Here is a 26,296-nt window from a genome sequence, read left to right as displayed (position 1 = left end):
AGAGTCTCTTTGGATTGGAGAGTTGAGGCTGAGGATGAGGACGTCAAATCATCAAGCTGGTAAAGTACCCTGTCCAGAAAGGCTAGTTTTTGAAGTCGTGGATGAGAGAGGTTGCTTTTTGACACCAGAAAAGTATGCAGCAAGGAAACCTCTCAGAACACCCTTTGTGCAAGTGTCCAATTGAGGCTCAGTTAAAGCCGGAATGGGTTGTGAGGATTCAATGTTATCTTCACAGAGCTCTGCAGAATCCTCTGAGATGGCCACAGATAAACTCTTATCACTTTGGTTAGACAACGGCAGGCCTTGAGAAGAGAGGCCTTGGCATTCCTGTTCATGTGTATCATTTTTATTGGGTATAACGCCACCTTTGCTCTGATAAAAGCGTGGTTGTTTGAACAGGTCCCTCACCGTAGTGTGCACCTTGTGATAGATGGACTGCAGCCTCTAGGACTGAGCTCTTTTTGGCCCCAGCGACACTTGCCTCATAATCCAGGGCCTCTTCAGCCGCAATTTTCTCTGCCTTCAGAGAAGTACCCTCACATGAGTCATAGGTCATAGGACTGCGCTATTTTCCTCATCTCACCAACAAATGTTTCAATAAGGATTGAGGTGGCTGGGTCAACTGTCTGTCAAAAGTAAGATATTTGGCCTGTACTGGAGTAAAAGTAAAAAGTTTAACAAAATTGAAATACTCAGTTCACATGAAAAAGCGACAAGTAATGTCCGCCACTGGCAAATCCGCAGAACCAGATGTGACACTGGTTTGGGTACAGAGGATGTTTGGTTGAAGTAGTGGTGTAAAAGGAGCTGTACAAGAAATTAACTACATGGGTTCACATACTTTTGCAAATTTCATATTTAAAGTTTTTGTTGAATAATGAAAATATATAACTTTCTTTTGCTTCTGTCTATTATTTATTTTATTGGTTTATCTGATAGAGACCATGTATATTTATGAACATTGTATAGAAAACACCATGTAAAAATGCCAGAATTAGTAAAAATAACTAATTTTCATTGAAAGGTCAGCTTTACAAATTGGGGTTTGGATGTGCATTAAATAAGTTTATTTTATTATTTTTTTGTAAAAAAAAAAAAAAACGCAACTGACCATGTCTAAGGGCTCACAAACTTTCAAGCAGCACTGTATACTGTAGAGATTGGTGCTAAAAGCTCGAGTTACTGCCACCTTGTGGTTTTATGTAGAAGTGCTACCTTGTTGCACCATCCCCTTCACTATACTGTATTCACCAATTACATATTGAAGGTGTATATCAACAATATGTTTGTATACTTGTGTCAGTATAATTCCACATGATAAAAACTGAAAAAGATATCTACACCACTCTTGAAGAGTTAAGAAAAATTAAGCCGTGTGTAAGTACGTTAGGGTTGATAGCTGGTTTAGAAACCTACTGAACACACCAGTCTCATAATATTTAGGGCCAGCTGCACGTGGCAATATGGTGAAGGAGTAAGGTTCAGCTGCTAGTGATTACAGATGGAGCAATGTTAGGAAATGTGGATATGGAAGATAATGATTGCTTTTACAGTCCTTTATTTACATAAGTTGAATTCTTTAACTAAGTTTGGAACCATTCACTAATAGTGGTCAGCTCAGTGCTTGATGGACAGGGTGATGTTTCTACACTGAGGTTCTTGATAACAATTCCAAAGTGTCTGAAGGACCTCGATTAAAACCTCGTAATCTTTCAAGGTGAATTTGGAAAACAATCAACTGCCAGCCGAAATAGGGCCCGCAAAAAGAACTGCATTTGTGAGAACATGAACTTTCTGGTTGACCCATTTTTTCTCCATGGCTTTCTGACCAACCCCTTTCCCCTCAAACAGGCAGACGTGCACAGACACACACACACACACAGTCAGAGTTTCTGTTTTGTTTCTTGTTTTAATGTAAAGCATACAGCAGTGAAGAGGAATACAATCCCAGTTCAGTTTAATGCAAATGTACAGTGCAAACAGAACTACAAAGGCCAAAGCTCACCCTATACACTCAGTCCACTACAGAGGCTTTACGGACAGTTAGTTAGTTACAAACACAAACAGAGAAATCAGAGGTCTAAAAGAGGGTTGCAGATCAGAACTAAAACATGGGAGGCAGGAGGGGCTTTCTCGAGAGGCGTCTCCCAGCAACAGCAGTTTCAGCACACACCAGCACCACATGCAGGTTAGTTGAGAGGAAGCAGTCTTTTTTTTTCTTTTTTTTGGTTACGATTTTCCTGTAGATCCTTTATTTAGAAATGAACATTCAATCCACCATTTATTAGATTTACAGCACAAATACATTAGTCTGTCCATCTCTCTCTCTCTCTCTTCATGCTAAAACATTTGTATGGAATTATAACAAGTTTTCATTGAAATGCATCTGTGGCCAAATCAATGCTTCCTCCAGCTTTGGATGCATTTAATGGAAATGTATTTAATAAATTCTACACCACTCACAGCGGTAATACTTAGGCAATTAATTTGACTTCAAATATGTTAACTTAATAAAATGCAGCTAACTGTATCGTATTGACACATGACGTTTCCAGATTTTGATAGCATCTCATTACTTCTAGAAGTCAGATTGTTTGCGATGATAATGCTCTATGCTAATCTTGTGAAAGCAGCCTGAAACCACTACAAAGTTTACAGAGAGAGAGAGAGAAATAACCAACCAATACATTTGCCCAATTCCAGCCTAGCCTATACAGTCTCTGCAATAAATATGTCAAATATAATTACAACTACACACATTGGAGAAGTGTCCAATGCTTGTTAACATGTTAAAATGCCTCATGTACATAACTTCCGAACCCCCTCAGAGTGCTTGGTTAAAAACTAAACAAAAACAAATTAATAATACTTTCAATACTTTTCAAACTTTCACATTAGTCTCAAAAAACACAACACTAAGACCGCTACGTTAAAAGAGACAGAGGACAAAAGAGCAGAGCAAAGAAGCAGCGGGGGGGGGGGGGGGGTCAGCGACAGGCGGATGACAGGAGGGGGATAGTGGGAACATTTCAGTGATTCTGACGAAAAAGGAGAAAGCAAAATATCAAATACGGAACAAAAATGTAACAGGCCTTTTAAAAACGGCAGATTTCTGGTCAATCACCAAAACGAAAGCGCAACCTTCTCCTTCACGCCTGTGCTGGGAGTGTTATTTAAAAGGCCTTTTCCTCGAGATCAGTGTCTATTTAGGAGTACAAATGTCTAGCTCTACCGGTGTAGATTCTCTTATATTATTTTTTCTTCTCTATGTTGTCTACTGTTGTTCCACAACAGAGTGATTGGTTACTTATACAGTGATGTCTGCATATTCTGTTATATTTCCCATGTAGCATTGGGTCGGGGTTGCACATGGAGAGCAGGCATGCACAGAGAGAGAGAGAGAGAGAGAGAGAGAGAGAGAGAGAGAGAGAGAGAGAGAGAGAGAGAGATAAAAGAGAGCGGACAGGGAAAAAGGGAAGAAAGGAGAGAGGAGGAAAGCAGAGGGTTGAAAAGTGATGTGCTATTTACAGCTTAGCAAGAAGCAGAGGAAGTCTGTCCTCAGATCGGTCTGTCCGTCTGTCTATCTGAGCAGTGTTGCAATCAGCATGCACAGGTGGTTACACTGAAGGCTTACAGAAGGGCAACATTCTGTGGTGCAAGAGTGAATTAACGGGTCTGATTTTTCCACTACAAAGAATTACACCCGTTTCGGTGTGTTATCTGTTCCATCTGCAGCCTTCAGAGCGCTGAGCTCAAACATGCATCCCTCCGGCTTCTCTGACAAGAGGTCGGCGTCTCCAGCGCAAGAAGCGAACTGTACAGCATGGAGCACGGCATGGTGCAGAGTTTCAACAAAACCTTACACGGATAAAGAGTCTGTGGCCAGGGGTCTCAGACTGATTGAAGTGGTTAAATAATAAGGATTTAAAAACTTGCACTTCTCATCTGCTCTCCACAGGGCAGAGAGGCTCTCATTGGTTGGTCTGTCTGTCAGTCAATTATTCAGCCAATCACGCCTACTCTTACTGGCGGGTGGAGGGAGGATGGAAAATGAAGGCGGAGGTGCAGGGTTCTTTGGAAAAGTTGTGACGACAGGACAGAGAGAGACAGAGAGAGAGATAGAGGGAGAGGGAGAGAAGAAACAACAACCATTCGCTTGATTTTATTTCCCCTTCCTTCCACACCGCACGCGCGCTTCCCCTCCTCTCCACTGAGAGGCGCCGAGCGCTTACTCCCTCGAGCGGCCTACGATGGCCAGGATGTAGAGGAAGATGTTGATGATGTCAGTGTAGAGGTTCAGGGCGGCAAAGATGTACTCCTCTGGGCTTAGAGACAGCTGCTTGTTGCCCAGCAGCAGCTGCGTGTCCACGGCCAGGAACTACCAAAGAGAGAGGAGGGGTCAGATAAGGCCAGACAGCAAATATATGCAGACACAACCACACACACACACACGCACGCACACTAGACGAGGGATGTACCCTCAGCAAAATTCAGCTGCATTGCATACAAACCCAGACCAGTACAGCAACATAACACTTCATATGTCACTAGCACATCATACATAGAAGTCCCATATATAAAAAATAAGTCAGATTAAATGACAGCTTACGGGCATGAGGAAAACTGACTAGACTCGCAATGTTATTAAAAGTGCTTTGGTAACATGGAGAAAATCTCTACTGAGCGACATCTTCGTTTACCTCTGTTGTAAACAAATTTCATAAAGTTACAATTTATACAGTAATATATCTTACTGCAGTCTTCTTCTGGGTACCTCTAACATTTTAATACCTGGCCCAGGTTGAAAAATAACAGTTTCCCCACAAGTAAAGTATAAATTCTTGAATTTTCCCTTGGGGATCAATAAAGTATCTATCTATCTAAATTCATTGTCATTGTGAACTTGTGATGTGATCTGTAATGCTTCTCTGTTCCAAGTAGAACTTTGACATTGACAGTGTACACCAGTTCTGTACCAGCACCACATTGCAGTGTGCCGAGAGGGAGAAACTAAACATTAAGAGGCTTTTCGTGTAAGTCGATGCAGCAGTGTTTCTCATGGCTGTTGCTGAGTGCACACATTAGACTAGTTTACCTGGTACACTGCCACACACACACACACACACACACACAGACAGACAGACACAGACACAGACACAGACACAGACACACACACACGGCTCTAGACTTTCATCCCCTGGACATGTTTTCATTACAAAGACCATCAGATATAGTATGCATGTATGGATTGATTGATTTAATATGTCCTCACTTTTCCACAACAGTAAGCACTCCTCATCCTGTCTCATGTTAACCTTCCCTCCTTCCTGCTTCATTCAGCCTTGCCTGACAATGTAGCTTCAGAGAGCCCAATGCACCTCAGTAATGAGCCAACAAGCTGAGGCTGCAGGATCTGCGCACGTCTGTCGTCTCATCCCTCCATCCCCCCCACCCATCCTTTTCCTCCCATTCTCTGTGTTCCCTCATCAGTCTGCTTTCTCTCTCTGCATCTGTTACGCTGAGCTCATCGTTTCCATGAATGCCCGCGATCAATCCAGGCCACTAATCCAGCATCTCCAGCTTCCTCCCTTTCCTTTCCTTTCCACTCCACTCTCTCTCTCCCTCCATCTTCTCTATCTCTACCATTCCGATGATCATTCCAAACCCCTACCTATACATCACGCTGCACTGACAAAGCTGTTTACTTCCTTTGCTCCATTTCGGAGTCCCCTCAGAACGCTCTCTGTGTCCCCCTCTCTCACCATGCTTTTACCAATGCACTTTGTACGGATACATAACAGTTTTTAAAGGGGGCATTCGGGGTAGCCTGTGTGGTGCTGTCATTTATTTTTCCACAATTAAAGTGGCCCTCTCTTCCCTCGTTTGCACTTTTCCATCCTGCAGATGAAATTAGGGCAGTTTGGGGCCAGAACGCTAGCCAGGACTCAGGGAGGACAGGGGCTCCCTGTCCAAACCTTCTCTTCCTCTCACCCTCTTCTTCACCCTCTCTCTCCTTCTCCTCTTTCTGTTTCTCTCCCTCTCCTCTCTCTTTCTTTCTCCCTCTCCTTCTGTCTATCTCCCTCTCTCCTCCTCTCTCCTTCTCTCTCTCTCCCTCCCTCTCTCTCCCTCCGGCCTCACTGCAGCACTCGTTCCCCCTGGCTCCTCCGTTTATAAAAGCTCCAGGCATGCACTTGGGCCGTTTGCCATCTCCTCACTGATTAAAAGCTGGGCCGTATAAAGTTTGCACATTTTTCTTACGCTGGCAACAAAATATGTGATGATTCAACACTTGACGTCTTCTGCAGCTACATGCATGCACTCTCAATTCTTATGAGGGGTATAGACCCTTTCAACAATAAAAACAAAAACAATGCTTGGACGTTCTATTTGGTTCCCAATCTACTTCCTCTGCATTAAGATAACATATGGAATGTTAAAACGGAAGCCTTGTGGGGCCAACTATGATGCTGATATTGGAACTCTCTTGAAAGGGTCTATACACTTTAAGTTATCCACAGTATGAAGTCACACCCCCAAGTAACACATATATGCATTAGATCTACAGCTTGTTCATCTTCAGCTTTGCAGAGCCATGCTGACCCATACCAACCTCCTATCCACACATTCACTGACTGACTCCAATAACTGTTTAATTCTAGGCGCTAGATAACAGCTGCAACACTTAGAGCTTTTCTTAGATTACGCACAGCCAGACCCACTAAAGGCTGATCACTGAGTCACTTTTGCAGTGTCTGTCACAGATTATGGCACCATAGCAGACCATCTAATTTGTTTTCCAAATCAGCATTTTAGATTTGCCTGCTTCTACTGCAATCTGTAAGCCATTCACATGGCTTGTGTGATCAGGCAGTGAAGGCCTATTTGAGTTTTCAGTATAGTATGGATAGCATGTTTAGAACGGCTCACCAGCCGCGTGCTAAGTTTTGCGATGGAAATTGTTTGTCCACGACACCTGACACAAGTTATCAAACCATATATGCAAAGCACTATGGATATTGAGAAAAGGACTAGTATTAGTCTGCCATCTCCGGTGTAATCATTTAACCATTCGCAATAGGCTGCTCTCCTAATGCCCGCAGCCCTTCTGAATTCAGGTGTGGTGTGCTGGTGTCTCTTACGCAGGTAAAGAGCAGCGCGCCGAGCGAGGCGTAGACGATGTGCAGGATCTTGTGGCGGATGAACATGCAGAGGATGGAGAAGAGCAGCAGCACGATCAGACACACGAACAGAACCCCGCGGCAGGAAGTGAAGTCGTACTTGCTCTGTGAGAGACCAATGGGGAAGGGGACAAGGGAAAGAGAAAGAGAGAGGGAGAGAAAGAGAGAGAGAGTGAAACTTCATGGTTCCAACCACTGAAAAAAACAACCATGTCAAAATGCACGTCTACAGTCAAATGCACAAGCCTGCGATCAAAAGTTTAAAAATTCCCCTTCACTGAGCTGAGCACAGCTGCAGTTCACTGGCTTAAACTGATGAACATTTTAAGAAGAACCATCCTTCATATGTAACAGTAGAAAAGGCAAATAAGGCAAAGCAAATAAGGCCTCTGGTGTTCTTTGAAGAGCAGATGGGAGGCAGACAGACTGGCGCGGAGAGGGAGGAGCGGGAGGCTGACCTGGAGAGAGAACAGCACCACTGAGAAGCAGACCACTGCGGTGATGCCCACAGCCATGATCACAGAGTCGGTGTCGTAGAAGCTAGCGATCATCCCCACCATGTAGGACAGGCTCAGAGTCAGGATAGACTAGGGAAAAAACACACAACATAATCATCACTACCATCATCACTACCACAATCTCACACACACACACACACACACACACAAACCACTATCATCACCACAACCATCTCAATCAGTATCATCATCAACAAGACACTGGATAAATGTTTCAAAACCACAACCTAAATAACCCTGTATACACAACAGCACTTTTTCCTTTTCTCTTGCTTCCACAAAAAATTTAATTGAAGTTAAAATTGAAACCTGTATGGTTGCAAATTGGCTACTACATAAATCTTGTATTAGTTGTATTAGTGTTCTACTCATCTACTCACTGATGACATTTAGGCCCATGAACCGGATCTTAGATTCAGTCACGGAGGCGTTTAGAAGTCATAAAAGAACTAAGCAAACCAACAACCACACATTCAAGCACAGAGAAGAGCTCCTACCAGGGCTATCAGGTTCCATGGGTGTTTGCGGCGGAACTCTCCACAGCAGCTCAGCACAATCAGGGACACGAAGAAGATGGCGTAGGACACATAATACGTCCATGGGTTGCGACGCACAAATATCTTGGCATCTTGATGGAAGGTGAAGACAGCCACAAAGGAGAAGGTGACCAGAAGCTGCACGGTCAGGACCAAGAACACCTGAGGAGATACACATGGCAGAAAATGAAAGAATGTTTGAATCAGTGGCAGTTGCTGCTCTTTGGAATAGGGGAAGCTTTGATAAAAAAATGGTCAATTATTAAATTAATATTATTAAAGGGACACCAGGCAAGCCTGATGCTTTTTCTCTACGAAACTCCCCCTCGCTTGGTCTGAAGCTCTTTTCCTTTTCTTTGCGTCTTCTGTCAAGGGTTTTCGTTGCTTCTTCGCCGACTCTGCCATTATAGACACGTTTGCAACAATCTCTAGCGTTTCTTTAGCCTGCCTGCTTCGGTCGGCGGGTAGGATACACTGAACTTGCAAGCGGGATATTCTTCCTACAGGCAGTAGGGGCGGGCGAGAGAGTCTTCATTCGCCCTGTAATGAGTCATTTAACCATATACCGACTTACGAAGATGAGTAATTAACACGAAAACGTTGCCTGGTGTCCCTTTAAGGTGCTATATTGTTCATTGGGGGAAAAAGTTATCCCAAAACCCAGATTGGAATAGTAGGCTGATATAATACAGTAGTATTTGATGACATTTTCTGTGATATTTTAGAGGAGGCTGAGCTTCTCCTGTAGTCTTAGAGCAATCGCCTCTGGTTTGAATGGATGTAGTGAACACAGCAGCTCACAAAAGCGTGTAAAGCATGTTCTTTCACTGCAGATATTGACCAACTAAAATTTGAATGGCTAGGCTAGACCTTGTCTTGTAAAGGGACAATCTAATGAGTCTAGTAAGCCATTCACCATTATGTTTCCGTGAGCTCTGGACACTCTTCACAGTGAATGGCAGGCCATTGTCACCCCCATCTGTTCTCATTTATTCTCTCACAATGGAGGAAGTGCTACCCTCCTTGTGCAGTGAAAATAACTGACATTCAAACTTAAAACACACACAAGGTAATGGGGTGTCGGATCCCAACTCAATCATAAGCTGACAGCTCTCTGTACAAGCTGTAGGTCAAATTAACTGCAGAATTTTAATGGTGACCTCTGTCACCAAGTTACAGTCATGTTGACAGGCCTGGCTAGGCTTATTTAGAGCACTACAGTATGCATTCATTCTCAGCTGTCATCAGGTCGAGGCTGTCCAGTGATATAGTATGTGTTCAGCTTGCATATGCTCATGTGACCTACATCATATTTCATCATCTTTATTTAATTATTACATCATTACATAATGGTGTTATAATTAAAGTCAAACATCCTTACTGACACCAGTTACAATACAGCAGTTACATGGCCTCTGAACACTGATGTGACAATGACCTACATCTCCCAGATTCGTGCCAGTTCCATAAGCCAATAAAAACATGGGCCTACAAGCCTACAAGTGACAAAAGTCCTCAGTCCTTGATATTTATTTCGTTTTACAGCCAGAAAAGCACAATAAAAAAAGATTTGTACCAAAAGAGTGACATTGAGGGTATTATAAACGTTACTTGTGTACCCATTTGGTACTACTCAATTAATGTGCCAATATCTTAGTTCTCCACATACAATGAGCATGATGATATTAAGGATAGAACAAGGGTACAATTGTCAGTCATTTTCTTACTTTTTTCCAATTTAATTTTTGTATTGCTTTTTACAATCATATCACGATAACAACACAGACAACAAGACAAAGACAAGGGGAGACAGGAGAAAAAATCCCTGTTTTTTTTCTAGAAATGGAGATATAGTGTCTTTTATGAAATATGCGCTGTTTGAGCCTGTCACTCTTCTGACACTTACATTTCTGGGTTAAAGGACTTGTGTAAGATAAATATTGTTCTACTGCTGTTGGGTTCCATAATTCCTCCTCCTCTTGGTCGGTAACGTCTGTGTCGCCATCACCGACATATTCGGCACTCTGGCAAGGACGTGCCCTTTTGCAAGCGCGACTCAGCCCATCACCCACTCCGCTCAGCCCATGGTGGAGATGAACTCCCTCCTCAGCAAGGTGGTCAGTCACCCTTTCTAATGTTTTTGACCTGGCGTGTGGTGGTCTCCCCTGATTGTGTGGTGATCCTGGTATCCCCTGATTGTTGTAGTCAGAGTCATCTTGTCTTAGTAGAAAGGTGGACTCATCCAGCGTTGTCTGGCGAAAACGCACCTGCTGCAATATCTTTTTCTTCAACTTTTTCATTTTCCCCTTCAGCACCTGAGAAGTGTTGCCTGTAAAGTTTCCGGGAACTCTTATATTTTGATAACTGTTCTTCCAGCCATTTCCAACTTCCAATCTGTCTGTCTGTATTGTATGCCCACTGCAGAGGATATTGTGAATTAAATGCAATGTAGTACTGGTAGATGTCTGGTAGCCCTATTCCACCACTAGACCGTGGTTTGGTTAGTTTTTTCTGACTAATTCTGTTTTTTTTTAATAATTCCAAAGGAATCCAAAAAGTATTTTATTAACTTCCTTAAACCAGCTAGAGGGGAATTTTAGTGGGATAGAAGACATTAGAAAAGTCAGCCTAGGTAAAAGAATCTTGATTATTTCCGATCTGCCCCAGAGGGATAAAGGCAGCACGGTCCATCTCTTGGTGTCCTCTCTCATAGTCTTTAATAAATCTGGAGCATTTAACTCAAGCATTTTGTCAATAGGGGCCTAGATCTTGATTCCCAGGTATTTCATTCCTTTTGATTTCCAGCTAAAGGGGGCAGTGCCTAGATGAGATTGAAACGTTGAGTTGTTAAGGGGGATGGCTTCACTTTTATTATAATCCACTCTATAACCAGAGAATTTACCAAAATAATCTATGATCTTTAACACCTGTGGAATTGATTGGCTATATTGAAATGAAAATCTCTTAGAAATCAAAGTTGATACTCCTCTGAAAGCGCCATTGCCTGGCCCACCCATCCAGTGTTTCCCATACATTGACTAATCTGTGGCGGGGCGCAACAAAATAAAAATCGGCCGCCACAGATGAATATTCTATGTTTAATTTAATTTAATTTAATTTAAATATAAGGTCAAATCCTTGCATTGCCATTGAGCTGCGCTTTTTACTCACGCAGCCTTTCCTTGCCCCGCCCCGCTCTCTTTCGTAGCCCGCTGCCACTCCTCTGCATGTGCATGTGCATTTAACAAAATATTCACGATTGTTGAAGGATTGTTGTTGCCACATAGAAGCATTGCATAGAAGACGTCTGGCTAAATTGCTATTAAATCCGCTTAGCATCGTGACCATGCTGCGCACATTTGTTCAAAACTGCTGCATTAAAGTTAACTCTGCTAAGGTCTGATGACAACATAGTAGGCTACAGTGAAGAGACTAAACTAAGTTAAGTTATGAAATCAAGCAGTATCTCAAAGCTAACGTTAGAATACTGTTTGGATGTCGAATTTAGCATGCTTAGCCTACTTACAGCTGCTTGTCAATTTCGTTGAAGGGCTCATTTTATTGACTCTGACACTGAATGTTTGCAAAATCCCGATGTAAATGGAAAAGTGTTTTCCAAAACTCAAAAGTGCTTGTCCCAAGGAGAAGTGCGAACCTTCATTTTAACTATGAAGAACACGTTATGAATTGCATCCACACATCAGCAGCCTTTCAACTGTGTTACAATCGCAAGGGTCTCCCCCCCCCGTTGTCAAAGTCAGCTACCGCCACAAATTGAATCTAATTCTGTGGGAAACACTGCCATCCTTGTCTCAACTGATTCTAGTGCGTTCGTGTGGGTCTCTTGTATCATCGCCAAGTCACATGACACGGATTTCAAGTGGGACAGGATACCATATCTTTTAGTTTTATTGGAAATGCCATTTACGTTCCAGCTAATCATATGGACACCATTAGAACCCATTATACATGTGCAACTCTAAATCGTCCCTGCAGCTATATATAAGGGTAAGTGGAAAAAAGGGTAAGTGGATCCTAGTTTCCACGTTCGAGATTCTATTGTTCATGGCTAGTGTGTCTTTCTTCAGATCTTTAGCTAAGTTAGTTACTTCAGTCATTTGAGAGATGACTGAGAAGATGGCGTGCTAATCGCTCCTACACACCGCTCTCCTCAAAATGTTTGATAATGCAATTTAACGGTCATTTAACCAACTAAAGTTCGAGATTCGTCACGATAAAAGCACAGTCATAAGATCTGGCTGTATGTCTATTGTTGGGCCTTCTCGTGAAACATGATCTATAGCAAAAACTAACCAGCGGCGTGCTGCAATCAATCAAATCATGGACAACGGAGACACCTGCATGGGCGCAGCACCTTCTGACTGAGTTTACAAATCTTCAGATCTGAGTTTTCAGATCTTCGTTTGATACAATTGTCAGTCATTTTCAAAAGACTAAAAAGGTATATGGGATAGCCAATAGGCACATGAAAATCTATGTGGAAGAATTTCAATGTGTAGATATTTAGTGTGCAAAGTGTAAATGTTGTACCAACTGTTTAAGAGTCCAGTAACTTTATCTACCCAAGATGAGTACAGTAGCACCAATACCGAAGGCTGCATTTGGTTCATGTTCTCCTAATACACAAACACGCTCTCCTTACCTTTCTGATGAAGGCTTGGCGGATGGTCTTATCCTCAAAGCCCGAGTTGGTGAACTCCTCGTTGTCATAGTATGAGGGAGGCCCGTTCTCGCCATGGTAACCAGGGCTGTCCATCATGGGTGCTGCGGGAGGGCAGAGAAAAAAAGATTTTAGAAGGACAGGGCTGAAAGGAGAGAGGGGGGGGGGGGGCAAGGTGACTGTGGACGAGAATACTAAAGGGATAGCACCAGAGCAAGACATCTGAACAGTGAACACATCACACTCACATTCACTGCTGTTCTCATTGTTAGTCCTCACAAATGGGTCTTTTAGATATTAATTTATTAAGCAATGAAACAAAACAACTTCATGTTACATGTATTGCTTTTAGTAAATCATCTCTAAATGCTGTGGAAGAGCAGTCAATAATATCTGGAGGACAGAAGAATTTATAATATTATTACTGTAAACCTAAATTGTTTTGTCAACATTCAGATAATGTCACAACGGTGATCTCATGCTAATGGGAGTCCCTGCTGCCATACTGATCACTCGCAAACTGTACTCTACTATTCAGACACAGTAGAACACATACAGCAGTGGTTCTCAACGGGTGTGTCGTGAGGCAAAGTGAGGTGAACCGTGGAATTTTGAGGGACCCAATGTATTTTTATACAGGCTTGTAGTCATAAAGTGGTTGTTATTCTATTGTTGTTATTGTTGTTAATATTATCATTATTCTATTCTATTCTACTCTATTCTATTGTAATGTATCCTAATAGGCTACAGATCGATCATGCAGCTCAGTCAATATTATGTGAGCATATGCCTGTCGCTGTTGTCTCAGCTCAAGAACACTGTACAGAAAAAGTACGGGCAAAGGGATGAACCCCCCTGCTATAGCCTATAATAGTGTAATAATATAGTGAGGTGGCATTTTGGTTTGACTTTGCCCCAAAAAGGTTGACAACCTCTGCTCTACAGACACAATATGATCAGTGCACAAAGGAGAAGCTGTGTATTGCTGCTTTCTCAGAGAAACCAAGATAGGGATATTTTGCCCTCTTTCCCCATTATGAAAGGACCCATCACATGCTTTCACTGCTTCTAGCTCTTCCACTGATCGTATCTGCTGATTTCACTAACTGGCCACATCCAGCAGTGGTAGTGCAGCGTAGTGAGCTGAATGATGCTTAGCATGATGCTAAGCTAAAATGAACACCTGCAGTGCCGCAGGCTTCAGTTCAGCTGGCTGGCCAGCTGTGTTTCTTTGCAACGCCATCATGGCAGAGTCTGGCGTTTATTTTCAGCAACTGTCCTTGTTAAGGACTGCAAATGTGAGCACTCACAATTCTCACTTTCGTATTTGTATCTAATTGAGCCTAAGACAGGAACACTGAAGCTTCCATTCAACACATTTAGCATTATTGAACACATACTAAAAATGCATCCTTTCAGAGATCTTAATTAAGTATTCGGAATAACTGAAGTAGCCTACACTTCAATCTTTCAGCTTTACATGAGGGCTTTCAAAACTTCTTCTCCTGGGAGCTCTCCCAATGTCCCCACTTCAATCTGGGAAGTTCAGGTGTGACATATGGCACCCTAAACTCTAGAGTTCTCCCACTTCCCAGTTGCTCATGAACGCACCATTAGCGGAGTGTGGCTACAGAGCACACAGAGGTTTCCCCAACGCTGGTAAAATCTGAACAATAGAGGAATGTGCTTGTTTAGAATGGAAAACTGCAGTAACTGGAGCAAGTGGTAGAGCCAGGCCTCAGAGCGGACGGTAACGCCACCTGACTTGACATGTTAGACAGCTGCAGCGGAGCCCAATGGCTGCTGCTTATGTAAGGTGGAAAGAGAAGCGCGGGAGTTTCCACATGGAGAGCCAGCTAGCCATCTCCCCGTCAGACTGGCGACTGCTGGACTCCAATCAGGTCACTTATGCCTAGTCTTTTAGGAGGCATTTTATATGGCACTGTACATTGTCAAAACTCTATTTTAGAATTGGGGGAAAAAGTTTGTGTTTTCAAGTAGTTGATGCATTGCAGGGGATTGAAGTCAATGAGCCAGACGCAGCTACTAAATGGGGCAAGTTCCTACAGTAAGCACAACACTGTTTATAGCCAACAGTGTTTATAGCCAGCCAGCTACTCCGGATAGTCTAAAAACAGATCATCAATTCCCTGCTGGGAACCAGCGACGAGAAATCTGAGAATCAGGTAGCACTAGGCACTCACCATTGGGGTTGGGGACAAAGGCAGGCTGTGGTGGGACCTGTCCGTACCCTGGTCCTGGGTAGGGCTGCTGTGGGTAGGGCATCTGTGGATAGGGCATCTGAGGGTAGGGGGCGGCTTGGGGAAAGCCTGGCTGGGCGTAGGGTCCTGGGGCTGGGTATCCAGGTGCCCCAGGGGACCCCATGTAGTTTGGTGGAGGCGCCCCAAACGGTGCAGTAGGGTTGGGCTGGCCGTAGACGTTGTTGTGGAGGGGGTTGCACTCCCCCATTCCAGGGTAGCCGCTCTTGTCCTGAGACATCACTGCTACTTCCACAGAGGTCCTGTGAGGAAGGGAGGGAGAGAGGGAGTGGGAGAGAGAGACAGAGAGAGAGAGAGAGAGAGAGAGAGAGAGAGAGAGAGAGAGAGAGAGAGAGAGAGAGAGAGAGAGAGAGAGAGAGAGAGAGAGAGAGAGAGAGAGAGAGAGAGAGAGAGAGAGAGAGAGAGAGAGAGAGAGAGAGAGAGAAAAAAAGAGAGAGAGAAAGCAAAAGAGTAAACAGAACTGTATGTGACCGAACTGAAGCAGAGCTGATGAGTCATAGATGAATCCCTGTCTGTGGGGGGTTGTGTCCATATGTCCCAAAAGTACAGCAGATGCAAACAAGACTAATACAAATACACCAGGGCATTAAGCCATGAAATATAACCCCCTACTCATCTCTAGTAAGAAACTACGCCTTCTAACCAGTACTTAAGTAGGCCTACGGGTAAAGAGACTCAAAGAGACAGATGATGTTGGCAGCATCTCTGATGGATTTATCTCATGTTTCACACCACATGCAAAGGAAGTGTTGCCTCGACCGCAGTAAGCGCTATAAAGTGGATATCAATGGAAGTTGCCGGTAAATGACTTAACAAGATTGAATGCACGGAGCAAGGCCTGGGGAAGCATCCAAGATTGGCCCAACGGTTACTAATTTTGTTTTTTATTAACCAGAAACGGCTGGATTTGGAAAATAAGCACTCCAGAATGCCCTGCAATACTCATAGAGGGGAACCATGGGATATGTATTCAGTTACAGCTAAACACAACTAAAGCAAATGGATAGGAAGTTAATCTGTGTCCCTCTGATACAATCAATACATCAGGGTCTGTACTGCATTTTTCATAGATGAGGAAAACATGGGATGCTTTTCAACTCAAGAAAGATGGCAAAGAACAAAGTATGCCAAAGTATTTTCCACGGAATTGTATTCGATCTCATCCTCTAATGCTTTGCAGTTCTGGAAATTTTGGATGGAGTCTGTGCTTCAGCTTTCCCTGCTCAAAAGTGCTTCTTTTACAGTGAGTTTGTGCTACTTACAGTTGCAACATCCACTAGTTTCTATACCAACTGGGCTTCGTCCAACTATAGGATGGCACAGGGCCCCAAGGATTCCATGGGGTTTCAGGTGGCTTCACCACTATTTCCCTTTAAATGTGGAGGTGTGATGACCACACAACAGGTGGTGCCACTTTGGAATGTTCTATCTGAAAGGCCATTGAGGGCCCAACTTTAGTTCTTTTAAATGCACTTTGCCAGATATAAAACATCCTAATGCTGTTCATGTGAATGGGTAAGACTATTAGATGTTTGAGGTTACATGTATGAATAAACATATTTACTTCAATCATTTCATGCCATATCAAACCACCCAGAGGGGTTGAAATTATTCAAAGTGTAGACCTAACATTTGGGAATTCTCTGCAAGTTTAGGATAGGAGCACCTGTATTTTTTCAGGGGAATCTGAGAGGGTGCCCTGGGATTTTTTTCATTCTCACCTACTGAGTAGGCCATACCCAATGTTTTCACCCAAATATCCACTTAACAACTCCTCACGTGAACAATTAAGGCGATTGCTTACTCTGCACTAACTTTACACATGCCAACACTACATTTCATCCTTGGATATTTTAGTTTTCTCTTCAAACAACTTTTTCACACAGATTGTCAGAATGATATCTGTATTAGCCGCACACGCACACATGCACGCACGCACACACATACACAGACATGTTCTATCACTTAATCTGTCTTTCAACCCCCCACCCTGTGTGGTATTCTTCCTCGCTCAATCCCTTTGTAGGGCGGCACATTGAATAACAGCAGAATTATGTAACCCTGCCCCATTTCCTCTGGACAGCCAATCCCATGAGCTTTCATCCCGTATGTGCTCTTAAGGAGACGGCTGTCTCAAAAACAAATACAGACACACTGACATACAAACGGGGTGTCAGTCTTTCATTGTAAAAATGGTTGACAACTTTCTGTAATCCTTTTTGTTGACACCATAACTAGCCCCTGAGTTCTTTGACCAAAAGTTGGTTGTGTAGTACGCAGGTACAACAAACAATACGTTTTCTCATCTGTACCCATACAATGACAGCACCTCTTTGACAATTGGCTTTATTCCCAGTGTGACTTGCTATAAGCTAAAATAACTTTGAAAAAAAGGTTGATAACAATCATACTGTACTCCACACTCTACCATTGTGATTATTATGGGATGTCTGGCCCATATAAGGTAAAAAGCCTGATGTATATGTGTAAATGCAAAGATGAAACTAAACACTCTGATTGGCCTATGCTGATCAGACCACCACAGACAGTTCTACCACTCTGACAGCCAAACCTGCCTAATATGAAAGCCAGGGACAAAGGTGAAAAAGATTACACAGATTTATCTGTAGTTGTCCTTTGTCTTCCCAGCTTTTTCTACACTAGTCTCTCTGCTGTCACGTCCTTCCTCTTTACGTATTCTAATGTCTGTGAAGGCCTTAGTGGCCTCAGCAGCCTGAGCTTTCACTGCAGTATTCCTTTCTCTTTCACTCTTACTACCAAGAGCATGTTCCCACATGAGCTTAACCTGCTCTAATCTGGAGGCCAAAAACATTTATTGTTCTCAATGTGCGGAAAGATCAAAATGATGATTAGATGCTCCATTTCCTGGAAATCTCAAATCACATGGCTCTAATAAGTCACAGTGCAGACAAACCCATGCGCACATGCAAAGCCTAAATGTCATACGATCAAAAAGCCTAAACACATTCAGGCTCCAGTACTCCACACTAATCGATACTAATCAATCAGAGCAAGCTACCGGTAATCAGTTTCATACAAGGCTAATTTTTAGTGAAACAGACACGAAGGCTCACATGACGTGGCATTAAAGGATAATTCCGGTTTTTAGCACTTTGAGTCCCTTTTCTGGTTTGTTTTGGATGAACTAGAGTGATGGACACCGACATTTTGACGATGGGTCCTGTCTTGACTTTTCTGGCTCGTTTTGAATCGCCTTTGACTTCAAAGTGGCTGCCTACAGGCATGCACAACGTGTCCTTAAAACAACCCTTAACGTTTGTTTTTCAAAACTGTGCAACTCACCGAGTGGTTAATAGTGGTGTTCGTTGATGTTCCAAAACAAGTAGCGTAGCAAAATACAGTTTTTGTTGTGTTTTATTTGCCATTTTGTAAAATCCCATTGATTTCTGTTGGAAGACTCATGCACGTTGATATTCCTGCGCCACCGGAAACGGGGGCTGTTAACATTTAGTTGTAGTCTTTCCGCGAGACCTTTTTTCACTGTCTATGCTTCAGACTCAAATATTGAGCGAAAGTTTATACGTGGTAGTGAGGTGTCTGAAAAAATAGTTCCACAATAGCAAATAACAAGACTGGATATCGTACATTGCGCCGATATATTTGATTTTAATAATCAACGAACACCACTAACCACTCGGTGAGTTGCACAGTTTTGAAAACGAATGTTAAGGGTTGTTTTAAGGACATGTTTGTGCATACCTGTATGCAGCCACTCTTAAGCAGTAAAGGCAATTCAAAATGAATCAGAAAAGTCGAGACAGGACCAATTGTCAAAATTTCGGTGTCCACCACTCTAGTTCATCCAAAACAAACCAGACAAGGGACTAAATACCGGAATTATCCTTTAACAGGGGAGGAAGTTGTTTACCCTGATAACTCGAGGGCAACCAACAGACAGCATGTGATAAGTTAAGGCCTGAGTCATCTTAAAACTGAAACATGTTTGCCTTTTGGGTAATCCTGTGACAGTATCAGAATGACCCATGACCAGCCACTAGTGACATTGAGCATTTTTTTGTGATGATTAACCCGCAAAGCTTGACAAAAGGACTGGAAAGCATTGACCTTTCCTTTCAGCTGCAGGTCACCGGTGGCTGGTTGTGGTAGGTGCAGTAGGCTAGGTGCTAGCACTGGCCAGAGAGCAAGAGTGCTGATGGGGGAATGGGCAAACCAAACCTGCTGATGCTGGGGCTGGACTGATGGTTATCAGGAGACCAACAGAACGGACAATGCTTTTGAGTACACAGCTTTATGTGTGGAGGGTTTAACACACAACCACACACACACACACACACACACACACACACACACACACACACACACACACACACACAAACAGGATCACAATTTAAAAAGTCCCCTGTCACAAGTTAAAACACCAGCTTAGTTCACTGAAATGAGCTGGTGCTGATGATGTGATGACCATTTCACCGATTTAAGAACACACAGGAAACAGTGCAGTGACACAGAGACAGAGGGAGCTCACAGCACTGGCACGACAAACTTTCTCCGGTCATCATGAACTCTCTCTCTCACACACGAGTACACACACACACACACACACACAGACACACAGACACACACAGACACACACAGACAAAGGAAATGGCTGCCTGCTTTCAAATGACCCGAATTACTGCACTGAGCATCAGAGGTGTGTGTCTGTGTTTATCAGAAAAGGTAAATAAAACAGGCGTCAGTGTGCTTCACACACACATGTTGAAAGGGAAGTAGGTCTACTACCCCACAGAGAGGAACTAGGTCAGAACACTACACACACCTATCAGTTCATCAACATCAACAAGAGGGAGAGAAAAGAATGGAACAGCTGCACTAGAGTGAAAGAAAGAGTGATGCAAGAGAGAGAGAGAAAGAGAGAATGTAGGGGAATGTAGGTGACCATCTTAAGACGAGCTGAATAAATAAAACAGACAGACTACAAAGACTCAAGAGGAGAGAGAGAGAGAGAGAGAGAGAGAGAGAAACAAGAGGAAGGGAAAGGAGAGAAAGGCGGGCAAGGGTTAAAGAAGTGATAGAAATCCTCTTAGGGTGGCTGGTAAAGCCAATGACACCATCCAGATCATCCTAACACCCAGCATAAGGAGGCTCATTGGATGGGGGCCGTCTGCTGTGATATAGACACAGGGAAGGTTCACTAGTTTGTATAATAACTTGTTTGAACAGCTCTCAACTTACTACACTTAAAGCCAGACTATGAAACATGTGCCACTTTTTGAGGTATACTTTATCAGGCAACTGGTTTTGGTATTATCTTCAAATTCATTTTAATGGAATATGGTAATGTGAAAGATAGACACACACACATGTTGATTCTACAAGCCATCCAGGAAATTCAATATGCAGTTCTATGCTCCAGGCCGAACACAATACAAAAATGAAAGACGTCCTTTCACAGCAGGACACTGCTGATTTTGATCACCAAAAGACACCAGTTAGCATGTTAGCAAGCAGAGGCACTTAGGCTTTGGGTGGTGTTTACAGTGCTTTGCTGGTCTTTTAGGTAGCTAGCTTGCTAGTTAGACCAAAACGTGCATATCGCTGCTTTAAGCATTTTCAGCCGTTGTAGACACAAGGATTTTAAAACATATTTCAGCAATGGTCTAAACAAGTAGATATTCCTCAACACTGCATTGCCCAGATTATGTGGACAGACCACTGCCAAATCTAGATTACGATGACGGCTGGGCGCAGTCATGATGGAAAGTGAGCTGGTGACATGAAGTAATGGAGGAGAATACCGCTGACAGTTCCCTCTCAGTGAGCTGCCGTGCATGAAAGCAGAGTAGCCCTCAAACAGCAGTACAGTATTCACCGAAGAGGGCCAGCCGCAACCAATGAACTCAGAGCACTGCGATGCAAGCACTTTGACCCAGCTGTAACCACAGCTAATCACAATAGTCTCTATGGCAACAACAGGCACAACTGCGCATATCTGGCCCAAACTAGCTGATCTTTACAGGTAAATTCACAGCACTAGAAATACCACAGCACTAACATTCATCTTTAACCGAGGGAATGAATAAACTCACATCCAGATAGATGTCAGAGCAACTAATCTCATGAAGTCATGCAGGTTTAAACCACTATAGACATGTGACTGTGGTTCTGTAATGGAAAAACACCTTTGGGGACAACCTTGAAATGAATTTTTGATGGCGAATGGTGGTGCAGCAGCACAACAGTGGCAGGGCAAGAGGACCTCACTCACCAACACCTAAGCACTGATCTCAGAGGAGCACCACCAGCATGCTTTCCTATTTCAATCATAATTTGGATCGGTGTAATGCAGCAAAACAAACGGCACTACAAGACTGCACAAAATGAAACTAAAGCTAAACTGCGTAAATATCAACTCCAACACCCTTGAGGAACGTTTGAGCTCAAAACTAATTCTCTGAGGTGCATGGCCGACAACTGTACAAAAACAAGTGCGAATGCACTGCCAGCAAATTGTCAGTGGTGGGGAAAGAGTCTCTATTGCGTAAACCAGTGGTTCTCAAAGTGAACCCGCTCCACTAGAGGGAAACTGAGACATGATACATGGGACTCAATGAACAAGAGTCTTTTTTGTGTCTATATTAATGCCTTTCTTTTTTGCAATGAAGATCATACATTCGAAACAAAATGACCACACATACACACACATACATAGGAGTCATAAATAGGCCTACATATGAAGTAAAACAACATCAGATCCAGGGGACTGTAACGTGGAACCACAACGTGATTTTAACGTTACCAATTTGCTGGGGTGATGGGGTCAGGTGGAGCTTGTGAATTACCCACCTCCAAAATGGGGAATGAGGAAAAAAGTTGAGTACCTCTGGCTTGAATTAACAAGAGACATAAATCTTGCCACATTTCTCAAAGAAACTGTTTTTTTGTTTTTTTTGGTCCATGTAAATTCGACTACAACATGCCAACGACAGGTTTCCATTCACCCTTAGCATATTTTCTTAAATGGTAAATTGCAGAAAATGTGTTTCTGGTAGTCAGCTGAGTAAAATGCATCTCTAATGTACTAACCAGACCAGTTTCATTGCATTCATTTGACACCGGTCATGTAGAGAATGTTGTAAATGTTGCCAAGCCAGTGTGTGGTTGTCACCTACCATTAAAGACCGAGAATTTTCTGTGTATCCCATCATTGTGCCTCAGTGTAAAATGGGTATTTCTTTCAAATATTATTAAGCCACAATAAGGAGGATCACTTATCCATATGCATTTTTATAGGGCCTAAGCTTATAGCCCCAAACATTCACCAAGAGATAATAAACTATTAAATGTATGGATGGATCATGTCATACAGGCTCACAATGGCAGCATGGCTATAAATGTAGTTTCAGTATAAGCTGTTGTCACCCACAGAGATTTCAGAGATTTAGGTCAATGAAGTCAGTTGGCCAGGCCGCACAATCACTCTCTTGAATATAAACCTGGGTCACTGTCAACTGCTGTAACTCATGAGTCACTGACTCATATTATCTTAATAGTTTGGCCCTTTTCTTTATTATTCTTCATCAATATTTTGGTCCTCGGTGAGGCTACACTCTCTCTCCCCACCTATTCTTCTTCCTCTGTTATTCTACAGAAAAGCAGGGAGCCATTAAAAGGCTGATGTGGAGCTTCGCTCTTTATTTCCATGGCTGCCGTGCTGATGGGGTAATCCCTGGCCCAGCATCAAGTCTATCATGGCTGGAGTGCTGGAGCTCCAGATCCAGAAATACCCCGGAGATGAGAGCCAACCTGCTCCCTCTCCGTAGCCTACCTTCACTCTGTTTACAGCTCCAGTAAGGCTCATCTACGACTCACACACCAGACGTCTAGGCTACCTTTCGCATGTTCCACTGAACCTGAACTCTACGCGCAGCAACAGCCAGATAAACCGCCTCACAACTGTCAACCACAACGTTGTGGTTTTCAGTTTTGTCTTGTTTCTTAGACTATGGTAGTACTAAGTGAAAGTGTCTATACAAACTACAGCTAAATATACAGAACCTGTCAGTTTATGCATATAATCCACAACCAGACTTGCACTGCCATAACAGACAATATTAATTTCCAATTATATTAAGCTGCAAGGCATTCTCTACTGATAATATCTACAGCTCTAGAAAAAAATTAAACGACCACTGACAATTTCTCTGATGTCATCCTATGAGAGACATTCGAATGAGTTGACGGTCATATTAAAAATTAAGAGACCACTGCAAACTTGAATTTGACAGTCAACTCATGTGAATGTCACTCAGCAACAGTAGGATGACATCAGAAAAATGTGCAATGATTTCTCAATTTTTTCGAGAGCTGTATGTAACACGTCTTTCTTGTTTACACATGGTAGTGTGCACGGGAAGAGAAGACTGCATTGTACTGTACACCTTAAAACGGTTGTCAAAATAGTTATAACTGATCTGCTAGCTGTGGGAATCACTATATGTGTTGTTCAAAAATGGTGACATTTAGAATAATCATACAATCGGAATCCACCAGCCAGCCTCTGGATCTCTGTGGTACAGCAGGTCAACAGGGAGAATGTGGGTGGAGTAGGCTAAATATGGAAATAACTAATTACTGACTTACAGCTTGCTTTTCTTGGATCACTATGATTCAGCACTACCGCACAGGCAACACGGGCCAAACTTGCTTACTGTGACTCGCATAAAGTCATGTTTGTGTGTTACTGAATGAAACAATGTTACAAATAACAAGGAGGACGGGGGTGTCATGGCAGACGTGTTTCTCAAATTTGAAGTCACTACTGGAAACCTGCCATGGTCGGCTCGTAAAGTGAAAGTCAGGAGCAGCGGACTCATTTATTGCAACTGATTATTAAACCGCATGGAAGAGAAAGCGCACCACTCCACTGCAGAACAGAGCTAAGCAAGATGTGAAGTCCAGTTCGATTTGAAATTGATACCGTGACGCCACATATCCCAGGGGCTGCGTTAAACAGAGCCGTCAGGCATTTTAAAAAGAGCAGTAAATCCAACAGGGCATGCGAAACCGGACCAAAAAAAAACAAAAAAAACCCAGAGAATAAAAAAGGCAGTGAATAAGAATAACAAAAGGCAGCAGCTTGCCGTTTAAAGCAGATATGTCTGATATACAACCATATCCTCGCGTAAGTTTCGCATATATTAACCTGAACGGCAATCTTATGGAAAAAACTTGGAAATCATTCCTTGGTGTTGATTCAATCACCACACCAACAGGAACAACTGTTCTACTCAAGAATCTGTTACTCAACGACGCAGTCACTATCAGGATAAAAGCTTATCATCAAACTACAACTGCCAGGAGTTAATAGATTTGGCATATATTAGAGCTTTAAGTAATGGACCGTTACTTTTCAAGTAAATAATATCCTTCTACGGCTTGATGTCATCAGTGACGAGGCCTACGTGTTATGCAAACACAGCTTCTAGAAGAGATATCTGCTCATGCTAGTGAGATGTTATAAAAGGACATACTCTCTTATAAGAGATTAGAGAGTATGTCCTTTTAACTGAGGCGCATAATACCAAAACACAAGTTAAGCTCATGGACATGAAATAATTGTCTGGCGAAATTAGTGTTATTCTTTTGAATAGCCATACAAGAGACAGTAGCCACCTGTTCTTCCCCTAGCTAACTAACGTCATTTCTATGTAGCACTAGGCAAATAGGAGTATTACAGAGAAATATAGACCTTTAACGTCCATAGCCCTTTAACGTAACGTTTAACGCTAGTCCTAGATTCCTAACACTGAAGACAACCATTTGTACACGCAGACAACTGCAGCTTGTGTAACCTGTCATAACATATTCATTCTATCGTATTCCTTATACATTAATGTTGTTACATCAGCGCTGACCACGTTGAATTTGTGGCACGATATTCGGACAAAATGACCACACCACACAAATATAGGGCATCATGCAATGTATGTTAAATGTATCAGCTGTTAAGACCGTTGTTCATGATTTTATCGCAAAAGGGCTCTCTTTTGTTCATCAGATATTACAGATATGTTAGCTGCGTTGGTGTTCGCGAGCCAGCTAGCAAACTGTCGCTAACGTTACTTGACCTGCTATCCACGGATAATCGTGTTTCATACGTGAAATGACCACAAATAACGTAGTATATGCATCACCAGACTTACCCTTAGTATGTATCGCGACCTCCTCACCAGTATAAACGAGAAATTTATCCAAAGTTAGATACAGACCGAGTGTTCCTGTGAGTTATTTGTTTATCACGTTGCGTTTTCCGTTTCGCCGACGGGAGATGCGCGTTGGTTGCTACTGCTGGCTACTACCCCCCCCAACAACTTAGACCCAGCACGTGACGTCACTCAGGCTGGTGTCATATGATAACGAGGTTCTTTCTGGGAAATAACCAAATACACTGCTATTTCCCAATGTATGTAAAAAAAAATTCAACTACTTTATAAATGTCAAACTGCCACTCCAGACTCTAGATTCATCTGTTATTTCACTCTTCCTATCACCCCTACGCCGCACATAGGTTTGTTATGTATTACAGTCAGTGTAATGTGAATTATGTGGCCTTCATAAATGAACTGGTGCTTTGATAATGTGTCTGTGCCTATTAATGGTTTTTCACAGTGAGGATACACACTTAAAATTCTCTGAAAAAATGTAATGTTTGTTTTCCATCATAAGAACAATACTTAGTATATCTTGGATCTCTGTCAGGGGAAACCAGTGAAACTTTATTGCTTACATCTATGTACATTTTACCCGACCATTGCTGAATATTTTAGCTCTGAATCCCCAGCAACACCTCCATCATCTATACAAAGAACAGCATACCACATCTCCAGAATTGCTCAATATTTCCGTCTTTACAGTAACCTCTTTTTTTTTTAATCTTCTGCTGTGTTTTGGACTATCTTATGTCTTATGCTTAATTTCAAAGACACTTTTATCCAAGTCCCCATGGCTGAACCCCAATTCCTCCCATAAATATTTTCTGGTGATCCAAAATAATGTATTTTCTCTTCACAATAGTCTCCCCGACAGTTGCCTGTTTGCC

General features: G+C 42.7%; 1 protein-coding gene across 1 annotated transcript; it reads right to left on the bottom strand.

Annotated features, from left to right (window-relative positions):
• Positions 1-1,889: 1,889 nt before the first annotated feature.
• Positions 1,890-25,557, bottom strand: grinaa (glutamate receptor, ionotropic, N-methyl D-aspartate-associated protein 1a (glutamate binding)). Its single transcript, XM_076301610.1, has 7 exons — positions 25,401-25,557; positions 15,118-15,434; positions 12,896-13,017; positions 8,194-8,394; positions 7,637-7,765; positions 7,140-7,283; positions 1,890-4,378 (listed from the first exon to the last, which is right to left on the bottom strand). Exons 2-7 carry the CDS (start codon positions 15,410-15,412, stop codon positions 4,229-4,231), a joined length of 1,041 nt encoding a protein of 346 aa, XP_076157725.1. The 5' UTR covers positions 15,413-15,434; positions 25,401-25,557; the 3' UTR covers positions 1,890-4,228.
• Between the last annotated feature and the right edge of the window lie 739 nt (positions 25,558-26,296).

This window comes from Alosa pseudoharengus, unplaced genomic scaffold (assembly GCF_046254945.1).
Source record: "Alosa pseudoharengus isolate Yale_2024_CS ecotype anadromous, Long Island Sound unplaced genomic scaffold, YU_APseudo_1.1 YU_APseudo_1.1_scf_23, whole genome shotgun sequence".
NCBI lineage: Eukaryota > Metazoa > Chordata > Actinopteri > Clupeiformes > Clupeidae > Alosa > Alosa pseudoharengus.
This window is presented reverse-complemented; position numbering and strand designations above follow the sequence as displayed.